At 42.3% G+C, this 12268-nt stretch overlaps 1 protein-coding gene across 2 annotated transcripts in view; it reads left to right on the forward strand.

Annotated features, from left to right (window-relative positions):
* Positions 1-12268, forward strand: part of LOC117394387 (E3 ubiquitin-protein ligase mib1) — a 111507-nt gene that overhangs the window by 74888 nt on the left and 24351 nt on the right. For both annotated transcript variants that reach the window (XM_059015724.1, XM_059015731.1), the window contains exon 13: positions 7362-7494. In XM_059015724.1, the coding sequence (XP_058871707.1) occupies positions 7362-7494 (133 nt within the window). The remainder of the gene's footprint in view (positions 1-7361; positions 7495-12268) is intronic.

Below are 12268 nucleotides of genomic sequence, written 5' to 3' on the forward strand. Positions count from 1 at the left end.
CTCGCGGTCCCCCCGTCTGGGCGCTGGACGCTCGCGGTCCCCCCGTCTGGGCGCTAGTTCCTCCTCTTCATACTGGGTGGGGCATATGGCTAACGTGTGCCCATAAGCCCCACAGCCAGGGCATAACTCTGCTGCGAGGTTCTTTAAAAAAAACCTCCCAGCCATCATCCCCGACCTCCTCCCTTTTGGGCTGTGGACGCCCCGACTCCTCCCTTTTGGGCTGTGGACGTTCGGGCTCCTCCCACTCAGGCGTAGGAAGTTCAGGCTCCTCCCGCTCGGGCTGTGGACGCTCAGGCTCCTCCCGCTCGGGCTGTGGACGCTCAGGCTCCTCCCGCTCGGGCTGTGGACGCTCTGGCTCCTCCCGCTCGGGCTGTGGACGCTCTGGCTCCTCCCGCTCGGGCTGTGGACGCTCTGGCTCCTCCCGCTCGGGCTGTGGACGCTCTGGCTCCTCCCGCTCGGGCTGTGGACGCTCTGGCTCCTCCCGCTCGGGCTGTGGACGCTCTGGCTCCTCCCGCTCGGGCACTGGAGAGGGCAGCGACTGCTCCTCTCCCTCTTGCTCACTGGAAGGCATCCCTCCCATGTCTGCAGCTAGGTACCCCAGCACCACCATGGTGAGGTCACGAACGGATGCCGGGTTGTGCTGTTGCTCCCAGTCCTCCCATCGTTTCCCATCTCGCATCTGCAGCGCGTGAATAACCCAGGGGAGGTCACTGGCGAAGTTCCCCTCGGGGTGCACCAGCCAGTCCCATATTTCCCGGGACGGTGGGGAACCCGGTGGCAGTGGGGGTAGAGGGGTGGCTACTGCCCCGTTGTGGCTGTCCTCCTCCCAGCCCGGCATGCAGGATGAGGGCTGCAGCTGTTGTTGTTGCTGCTGCTGCTTCTGCTGCTTCCTGCAGCTCTTTCTTCCCATCCTCGCTTTACTATTTTTTTTTTTTTTTTTTTTTCACAAAACCCCCTCTCCTGGTCTGACGCTTGGAGGCGCTATTATCCCACGATGACACCACGTGTCACAAAGACGGCCGGAGTGGGTGGCGTCAGACCAGATGCAGGAAATAAACAGACAGAGATTTGGAGTTTGGTGGAGCTGAGCGAATGGTTTCGCTCAGCATTTAATAAAACAGCACAGAAAATAAAAGGTTTGAACACAAAACAAAACAGGACACGGCACTTGCGCCAAAATAAATAGACAAACAAAACGTACTAAACACTTAACAAACGGTGCACGGAGAGACAAACAAACACGGTGAGTACAAACACTTCTAGATATTATTTTACTTTACTACTTTCCTCCTTCTCCTCACCCGTTCTCCACTCTCGAACACCCAACCCCGACTGCAAGAAATGTGCGTCTATATATACTATTGTGCTGGGATTCAATTACTAATTAATTATTCACTTGAATCCCAGCACGTGAATTAATTCTGTGCAACCCCGTGCCTAAATATAAATCTACACTTTTTAAATACACGTGAAACACAGACCCGTTTATATCCCGTGTACCAGTCTCTATACACCAACATTAACACACGCACGCAACACACAACATATAACACACAAATGCACACAGGGGCGGGGCACATTGCCACAAGGGTCCTTTAGTTTTGCTCAGAGAATATGTTACTGACAGTGCCTAATGAGGAAAAACACCCTGACGCCAAAGGAGAACTGTGAGGGTTGGAAGAAGTTTTGAAGCACATACAGTATGTATTGACTGCTTTAAAACTGCTGTCATGCTTCAAATATACAGCATTGTTTGCTGATTGAAATGTACTTTTAAATAAAGTATATCAAGCCTAAGATTTTATGGGGGGAGTGCTTACAGGGATTTGTATTGAATAAGGTGTACTCGTCTTTTATGGGATATTTAACAAAGCTCCTAATAAGCAAATCTGTGGAAACAGTTCAGCAAGACACCTTGAATAAATCCTGTACATGATTTACAATTAAAGGCCTTCCTTCCTGTGGCTCCTCTCTGATTTAAGCCCTTTTAATTCACTGTTGTACTTAATAAAACCAGACCTAATATATCCTGTCCTGAGACGAGCGGTTGCTGTGAATGTACCTGTGGGGTGTAGGGTTGAACGGATTCATAGTGTATCAACATAATAATCCATAATTTAAATGATCACGTGATCGCATTACGCATCAAGTAGGACTGCTTGTGTAAACTGATCTGCAGCAAGCAACCTGGGCTTTTCCAGTCCATTCCGTTGCAAGACTTTGTTACAACCAGTTCCTGTGTTATTCAATTGGCTGTGCTGCAGATCAGTTCAATATTAAGGACCTGGTTGTAAGAAGCAATGGAGTGGACTGGAAGTGCCAAGGTTGTTACCCCTGACCTACAGTTTGGTGTCTCTCTATTCAGTCAAGGACAGGTCTCAATCTGTGTCATTCTATCATCAAGTTAACACTGTCTAATTAAACAATATCATTTGTGATTAAATCCAAACTTTAACACAATAAAATAAGTTGTAGGTGTACAAATTCTGCTACATGTATTAAGATTTTTTTTTTCTGTGAAATGATTTTCATATTTTCTAGCAAGATAAAGCAGTGTTCTCCATTGCACATTGTATAACTGCTTTATTAGACAACCTCCAAGCACACACATGTCTTGCCTACCCTACTGTTTTTTTTTCTGTTTTAATGTTTCCATTGTGGTATGAATATATTTTCTTAAACTTGCACTACCTCTTCCTGAGTACTAGAAGCAAAAGCAAAATCTGCAAGAGCAGACTTTAATTCAGAACATTATCTTGTGAGTAAACACAAAGCTAGTGGTCTATAAAACTACACCTACAGGTTCCCTTCTGTTATTTTACAGTATAATGATTGTGAGCATTGGATATGTAGACTGAGTTTTTACAGTTATATTTGTATGTACTGCAGGGATGGACATAAGACTCCCATTGCATAGCAGTTTGATCCAATCCTGGTTTTACTATGAGTTTAATAAGATGCACCTGACCTTGTTACCTATACAATGTGGCTAATGAAGCTCATAATAAAACCTTAGAGGGATGAAACTGCTATGCAGTAGATGTATTATTTTCATTCCTGTACTGTACCTATCCTGTAAAGAATATTTTTTAAATGTTGGTGCTGACTGAAAATGTCTTAAGAAAAGGAAATTGGGTCACCTAGAAGGAATGGGATATAAATAATGACGTGCCATTGGGTCCTACTCTCTAATCTGCTATTGTATTAATTTAAGTTATCCATATTACTAAATAAATTAAGGTTAATTGAAGTGAATGTAATATCTGGTATCCTTGGAAAATGAAAAATGATGCCTGTCTATTTGAATTTGTGATGTGAAAATGTAGATAATGTAAATAGACGTACACTTTTTTGACGCTAATGAAATGTAATATAAATGTGACTGAAAGTTCTTGCTTGTGTGTGAGGGATAAAAGAACAAAAAAACCCCAAAAAACAGTTATTGTCACAGACTATGTTTACAAGGGCTTTTGGCACCCAGAGTGGAACTTTTAATTTTTCTAGATTTTTTGATGTCATGCTATTCTAGATTTTTTTTTTTTACAGTAGAATATGTGGATGTACACAACTGTGTGGTGTCCTGCTGTTCTCTTTCCACTTATATATAAAGGAATCATTACTAATGTAATGAGCTTGAAACATTCCTGTACATTTTGCAGCAGAAGCAGATCTTTCCCCTGTGTGTTCTTCAGTGCAGTAACATTTTCAAGGTTAGGATCATTGTGCTTATAGGCTAGACTAGCCCCTTGATGATCTGTTACAGTAATTGCTGTATTATGGTGGTATCAACATGGAAAAGGGGCCTCTACACTTGCTTTATTAAAGGCTCTCATTTCATTACCACTGGCATTGAGACACTTGTCCTTTTAAAGCTTGCTTTGAGCAATTGCTTTGAGCGATTGTCTGCTTCAACTTGCCAGGTATGACTGCTACTTGCACTATTATTTTAGCAATCATTAACTTACGCAACGCAGTGGCGTGTGGTTGCTGCAGTTAGAGCTTAAATTATGTTTTGTTTCTCATGTCAAACAGCCAGCAGCCTAACTTAAGAGCTGCTGGTGCACTGCCACAAAAAGCAGCCTTGTGTGTCTCTTTGTATCATTCAGGGCAGGCGGAACACCAGGGAATTTAATTTCTTTCTGTTTTAGTTGAGTTTAATTTACCCCTAAAGTGATTGTGGCAGGTTTTTACATTTGTATTCTTTTTTTATTTTTTTCACCCGTTATGGTTTCATTTCATCAGATTAAGTGTCAGGCCATCTTCTTTTTTTTTTTTTTTTTTTTTTTAAAACAAACAAGAAAGAAACCGCTGAAACATGAGGGCTGGGTGGCTATTCTTGCTGACCATTGGTTGAGTCCTTTTATACTGTGCGACACTCATGCAAGTCGCTGTGATCAAATGCTGACTGCAGCACACGTCAGTCAGCCAGTAGAGCTCTTCCTCATCAGCTGTGAGCTAATTTCAATAAACAAACTAGGGGGAGGAGGGGGAAATCTGTTCTGTTGCATGGGATGTCCCTCAGCTACAGGATTATATTTTGATAAAGGACTAAGTAGTTATTAATAGTGTGTGTGTAAATACTGTAGCAGCGTTCAGAGTTGTGTTTTACTGGAAATTACACAATTCTATAGATTTAGTATAGAATGGGGAAGTTCTGATGAGAAGGTGTCACTTTAGAGTATGGGCTGTAGGGGTGAGAAGGTGTCACTTTAGAGTATGGGCTGTAGGGGTGTTGCCCTTTTTCACATGATGGTGAAAATACAGGTTGCACTTTCCTGTAGGGTTTTAACAGAATATGTCACAAATCTGATGCTTATCAACAGAAAAAATGGTATACAGGCTTATGTAATTGTTTTAATAGTCTACCCCAAAACATAAGGTGAAATACTAACTCTGGAATTCAAATAAAGCTCTCACAGAGGCTACAAGGCAGAAAACTCTTGCATTAAATGAACACGTTCATCATGTATGAATTGTGAAGGTGTCATTGTATTTAGTGTTGCAAAACAAAAACAAAAAAAACATAACGACAGCATCGGATTCTTTTCAACTTCTTTTTCATAAGTGCTGAATAAAATGATGTCAGCTGTTTGTTTCTCTCTGTGAGTTCCACCTGACAACCCAGACTGAATGACAAATTACATTGTGTTTGTGGAGACGTCCAGTTGGTGCTGTAGGTTGTGTTTGAGTCCATGGGGAGTTGCATTGTGTACATGGTGACCCATGCAGCAAGCCAGCAAAAAACTGGTTTCATTCTGCTGATGCCTCACAGAAGTAAGTCATTTAATACATGGGAATGCTTGCAGTGGCCCTGCATAATGGACCAATTTGATTACAGGGAAAAAAAATGGTAAATAGTATACTGCAGGTTTTTTATACCATTCTGGCAAGTGGTAAACTGCATTGCAGCTGTATTAGTAAGCTGCATTAATATGCATGCATATTTTTCTCTGTAAACCATATATGTAAATATATGTATTGAGTGGGGTGTAATATCTAATAATACTTCTCTGCAGCATCAAGTTTTTTATTTGAGGACTGAGGGCAATATTAAATATTGCTATTGTACAATGTCATGCAACAAATCAGTGACTGAGCTGAGTTTTTTATAGGATCACTTTAATCCCAATCTTCAGTTTTAACCCAATAAACTACATAGTGTTTTTTTTAATGTCTATACCTGAAGATTTACTTTTCCTCCTATTGATCAAAGTATTTAGCTCAGGTGTACCCCTGAAACACAGTTTACTTGACTTGCTCTCTGAATGCATGCAACGATCAAATATCAAACAATGGATTTCTTATACATATGAGACCAGTGATGTGAAATTATTTGTACCATCATTTTCTATGTTGAAGCTCTTGCTTGTAAAAATGCAATTAATAAAACGTTAGTAAAAATGTACATGGTTTAAATTAAATGACAAATGTTTCTACTAAAAGTCTTTTTGAGTGTCTTTATTAAGGCCATCACAAGGGTAAAAAAAAAAAAATCACATCAGCCTATTTTTAAACTATCAACTTTATTGTGTGTGTGTGTGTATGTATATAATATAATTAATTATTATTATTATTATTTTTTTACAACAGTTTAGCTGTCTTTAATTTACTGTACGTTTTTGAGAAAACAAATTGAATAATTTAACACAAACACACACAGACACACATGCAAACCCTAGATCATTTTAATGCTTACCATCTTTTTAAAGGGGAGTCTCATCTAAAATAAACTGCACAGGTCCAAACTAGGGTTATTTGATGCCTAAGCAACAGTGGCAATTTTGATATTAAAACAGATTCTGCTGGCTCCTCACAGTTTCTGTGCTAGTGAATATTAAGCAGTTATCTTTCAGAAAGTGGAGGAAGGTCAGAAAAAACAAGAGCGGTAGTAGGCTGCTCACAGGGGTCCTGTCGCAGTGTCTCTCAACACCCTCTGCTGGCAGCTACTATGGATCCTCTCAAGCTACCCATCAGCACACACAGAGTACAAAAAAAAAAGAAAGTTAGCAATGCACACCACAGGGGTACATTTACAAACTAGTCAATTAATAATCTTTAATGTTATTAGTGAATAAAATTGCTTTGCAAGTGATCCTAAAATCATTGTGTGTCCTGAACTTGAACAATACAGATAGGTATAATTAGGTGGTATTATAACAAAAGGTTGGCTCTGTTTGCACACACGGAAAGCACTTAATTATATAACGAAGCATCTGCTGTGAATGGTTGCTTATATTGATTACTCAATTAATTGTTTGCTTTTCTGGGGTTATATGTGGAACATTTACTTTGAGGGAAAGTATTGGGTGTCCTTGACCTGCAATGTAATATGGCTACCCAGCAGTCATCTGATTTTGCTCATGGTTACAATATCTCTGTGGTTGAATGGATTTCTTTCAAAGTTCTGTGAGTAATTACCCTTCACATAAGGTGGCTGATTATTATTATTTTTTTTAATGAGAATATGATGATGGGGGTGGGGGAGGGGAGCATACTGGCTTATATGAAATCCTGTTTCATATAAAAAAAAAAAAGGCTGAATGGATTGCCTTTTAAATTTGTGATTCTTTTACCAATTTTATGACTGTGCGTGGTTTTGATCTATTTCCCTGGACAATGACTGAAACTTTACATGAACGTTGGTTACAAGAAGTGATTCTTCATATTGTGAATGTAGATCATGGTACTGACATCTGATTTGCTAAGCAATTAAAGGCTGCATCTTGGGAGCCAATTGCATCATGTTGATCTGAAGTTATCTTTGCGGGTGGCGCAGATTTAATTATGGGCACTTGCTTGAAAGTTTTATTGAAATGTCGGTTCTCTCACACTGCTTCTATTAATTGGTTTGTTTCCTGCAGTGCTATGCGGGTTCTGCTGTCTAAGCTGCCAAGGCCCTGGATAGTGGATGAGAAGAAGGATGATGGGTACACCGCCTTGCATTTGGCTGCTCTCAACAATCACGTGGAAGTAGCAGAGTTACTGGTTCACCAGGTATGCAGATTTATAGGTTTGCCCAATACAGTCATTTGTGCATAGCTATTGAACCCAGTAGTAACACACTGAAGTACTCTTTTTCTTATTCTACATTCTTAAACCAACTTAACATTAGATTAAATAAATAAATTGACTGTAATTGCATTTCATAATTTCCTCTCTTTCTTTTCCTCATAGATTATCTTTTACATTTGTCGCTAGACACGTATTTTATTTGTCTGGCAAATTCATCCACTTCCTGTCGCTGCTTTGGATAATCTCCTACTCTCGTTTGTTTTGATACATTGATGACTGTTTGTTTTGTTTTAAGAGTTTTTCAAACTAGACACGGTGAGATGGAATGTCTAATGGTCTAATCGGCACTGAGTTACAGCTGGGTTGGAGTTTGGCACAAGAAAGTAAAAATAACTTTTTCAGTGTCATACAGTGTCTGAGCCCTAGCTTCTTAGTTTTGTTTGTTTTTTTTATTATTATTATTTATTTGCCTACTATTAGACCAGAGAGCCTCTAAATGAATTTGAATGTGGAAGTGGTATATAAGTATACATAAATGTTTAATCATGCAGGTTCGAGACTCTGTATGTTGCATTTAAAAACTATAGACAAGACAGAGGATCATTTGTCAGCCATTGTCTTACAGAATGGGGTTCTAGTCAAATGATCTAAATGGCAGAGATTATAATACAACCACCATCTACATCACTAAAATAGGGTGCTTTGTTTTCCAAGGTTTTCTCTTAAGATGTAAAATCCCATTGAGAGTTATTTTTAATAATTGCACAGCAGCTGTGTTGAGATCTGCTATCACTTTTATCAATTTAATACACCCCTAGAACGAACTGTGACCATGGTAATTGCCTATAAGTTAATTACTACAGTAATTAAAAGGGCCAGTTCTTCAGAAACATGTGCTATTACAATGAGGAGTAAATTAAATGTTGATCTGCTAGTTTCCCTGAGTCATGTGGAACTTGCGTTCAGAGAAGTTTTATGTAGAGCTAAACCTGGGTTTCAGTTAGAGGGGTTATAAACTGCAGAGAAATGGTAGTAATTGGTTTAAGTGACGGTTATTGTTCCATTTTCAAGTATGAAATGTAACCATTACCAAATGGGTATTTACCTCCTAAAGATCCAAATTCTGAAAATTGTATACCAAGGCTGCTCAACGAGCCTGTGATGCAGTCATGCCCTGCCCCCGAGGGCACAAAAAGACTGCACTCACAGACCTCAGTGCCATTTTTCCTTTCAAGACTGACCCGATAGGAGAGCCTTGTTCAGATAAATACGTTGTTGCTTCTATCTGTATACATTTCGCATTTATTGTGTTTTTACACAAATTATATGTGATGTTTTTACTAATTATGCACTACAGACTGTTGCTTGTTACGTCCTGCTGCGGCCTTGTGCCCCGCGTGAAGCCAGTTTGATGAAAATATATATAAAGTGACGAGATTATATAGCTAACAACCTCCCATGTACTTTATTAATAAATAATGTGATAAAATGATCACGTTGCGTCACGTTCTTGTACGCATTCCTGTGAAGTCTCGACATGTACTACTGTACTTGTTTTGCATGTTAAATTGCGGCTGATCTGTTGCCACGGAGATCCGACACACTCTATCTATTGCTCGTAAAAAGCCTACAGTGAAGAAGCAAGACTGGCTGTTTTGTACAGAGTTCCTGAGCTGGGAGACCGCTCTTTTTTTTGTTCTTTGTGTGTCGAAACAAAGACGGTTTATTTGTTTATGTTTAAAGGGTGTCAGCCGACCGAGTGACTAAGAACCTTTGCAGTGAGGCATAGCCTACATAGACAGTGAAGGTTATCGGGTTGTGTGTGTGTCTGACACTGTGTAATTGACTGTACTATTATATAAAGTCTGGTGTTACCTCAAGTAAATCCTATCACTATTGAACATCTTATTATAAAAAAAATGTAACAATAACTAAAACTTTCGGAAGACTTCAGGGTCTATGTCTTGTTTTTACTGTGAACCTGAACAGTAAACACTCAATTTTTTTGCAATCTGCCTCCTAGTTGTTTTGTACACTTCCTATCAGTCACTGATGTTCTGCCCAGTTAAATACCTGTGCGGGAGATAATTAGAGGTCCCTCACCTTTATTGAGGGTGGCGTAGTCGAAACATACAATTGATAATTTGACCTCTTGTTTGTTAATAACTGAATTCCAGTAAAGCGCTACAGCAGGGATGCATAGATGCAACAATCAAGCGATATTCTTCAAAATAAATTCACTGTCTGAATAAGGATGCTTGGCACTAGCTTTTCACTAAAAGCAGGCATGAAAATACTGCCAAGAAACAAATTCAAATTAAAAAACCTGAAACTCTGACACAAAAAAAAACTGTCATGCGCTACTCTACCATCAACAGACTACAACAAACCATGGAAGAGAGAGAAGGAAGTGCAAATGTAAACAAGCTTTTAATTTTATTTTTTTACATTGTGAAGCCAATATAAATGAAGCACAAGACCAACATTTCTGATCTGTTTGATTTAAGATGCTAAAACCTCTGAACCAGTAACATCGCTTTCACTTCTGTGCTCCATCTACTGCATTTGTTTACAACAGTGAATGTCCTGATGTGACGTCACGCACACGCGCTCTTCCGGGTAGAGGTCTCGAAGGGTTTTGAAAACGGTCTAACCACAATTTGCCTTTTTTCACTTTATAAGTAACGAATGTGAATGAAACTTTCAGGACATGTATAGAAAGTTTAACTGCACTCAGCAATGACTTTGTCATTGCACCCCACCTTTAACAAGAACCTGTCCAAGCTCAACAGACAAGCTATAGGTAGAAACCTGGCTGCACTGGTAACTGCACATAGGCAGCTTTGGCTTTCCCAGTCACGCATGCCTGACGGGGACAAAGCACCGCTGTTGGACGCCCCCGGTCACTCCAGGGCATACTTTTGGTCCCTTGGTGGACGAGGTGCTGCAGCTCTTTCACTGCATGCGGTAGTCCACTGAGGAGCTGGTTCGCCTGCTTCCCAAGCGACCACCTCCAGTATGTAAACCAGCGGCAAACTGGCGCCCTAGGTCCCAGCAGCCTAAAAGACCTGTACAGCCGGCTGCTTGTCATGTAGGCTTTAACAGGTTCCGCCGCTTTGCGCAGAGAGAAAGAGAGAAGCCGCAGGCCAAGCCACAGGCTAAGCAGCAGCCCTAGGAATTTGCTGCCACAGTACCTTCTCAGGTAGCCATCTGGACTAATAGCGTCGGGGCATCACAGACATCTGGGTGCTTACTACCATATAGACTGGCTACTTGCTGCAGTTCAAGCACAGTCCCCCTCCCTTTCGGGGTGTGGCTACAACATCAGTCACGGACCCATAGGACACAGCTGTGGTGTCTCAGGAGGTATTTGCATGATAGACCTCCTCCAGTTGGAGCAACTGTTCTACTCCAGGTATTTCCTAGTGCGCAAGCGGGATGGTGGCCGATCCTCGACATCAGACCGGTCAACATGTATCTGAGCCGAAGGAGGTTCAAAATTTTGACGGTGCAACAGCTGTTGCAGTCAACCAGGCCAGGCGACTGGGTCTCACGGTGGACCTCAAAGATGCCTCTTTCCACATCCCCATAAAGCACAGCAAGTACCTGCGGTTCACCTTTCAGGGAACAGTGTATGAGTTCCGTGTCTTGCCATTTGGCCTCTCCCTAGCTCCCTGTGCCTTTTCGAAGTGCATGGTACTCGGTTATCTGGGCGATGGGCACAAATTAGCCAGGTCTCCAGCACAAGCAGAGGCTCATGCAGAACTGGTCACCGTTCAGATCGGCTGCTCGCTGCAGTTCAAGCACGGTCCCCCTCCCTTCCACGGTTGGGCCTTACGGTGAATCCAGCAAAGAGCCATCTCATGCCTTCCTGGACAGCCTCCTATCTAGGAGTGTGCTTGGACTCCGGGTCCATGTTGGCCACTCTGTCGGATGTCAGATTGCCTGTTTGGAGCTCTTTCAGATAAACAGAGCACTCACGGTAGTGACGTTCCAGAAACTTCTGTGATTGATGGCAGCAGCTTCCCAGACCCTTCCATTGGGTCTCCTGTGCATGCGCCCTCTGCAAGCCTGGTTCAACAGCAGGGTTTTTCAGACCATGTTGAACTGCGACTGCCTATTGACAGTGTCTCGCCACTGCCTAAAGGTACTCTATTGGTGGAAACAGCCGGCCCATCTACGCCTCGGCTTAGCGCTGGGCAGTGTCACCAGAAGGGAGGTCGTCACCATGGACGTGTCCAGCCAGGGCTGGGGTGTTGTGTGGAATGGCCAGGGTGTGCATGGTGTGTGGAACCCCTCTTGGCAGGGTCTCCATATCAATGTTTTAGAGCTGCAGGTGGTTTACCTGGTCTTCCATAGTTTGAGGGAGACATATGTTTGTCCGTACAGACAACACATCAACCACCAAGGCGGCCTCAGGTCTCCATCATGTGGCCCAAAAGGTTTTGCTCTGGGTACATGAGAACCTCCTCTCACTGCAGGCCGTGCATCTGCCCGGGGTGACAAACTGGGCGACGGACCTCCTCTCAAGGGGTGTCCCCAGGCGCTCCAAATTGGAGGTGGTGAGCAAGACCAGGCCAAGGTCCTTTTAGTTGCCCCATATTGTCCCAGGAGACCTGGTTGGTTTTCAACTCTGATGCAGCTCTTGAGTGGCCAGCCGTGGAGACTGCCGAAGAGCCGCGGCCTGCTCGGTCAGGCACGGGGGACCTCATGGCATCCCGACCCATCGAGCCTACAGCTCTGGGTCTGGCGTCTG

The sequence above is a fragment of the Acipenser ruthenus genome, chromosome 3 (genome assembly GCF_902713425.1).
Source record: "Acipenser ruthenus chromosome 3, fAciRut3.2 maternal haplotype, whole genome shotgun sequence".
Taxonomy (NCBI): Eukaryota; Metazoa; Chordata; class Actinopteri; order Acipenseriformes; family Acipenseridae; genus Acipenser; species Acipenser ruthenus.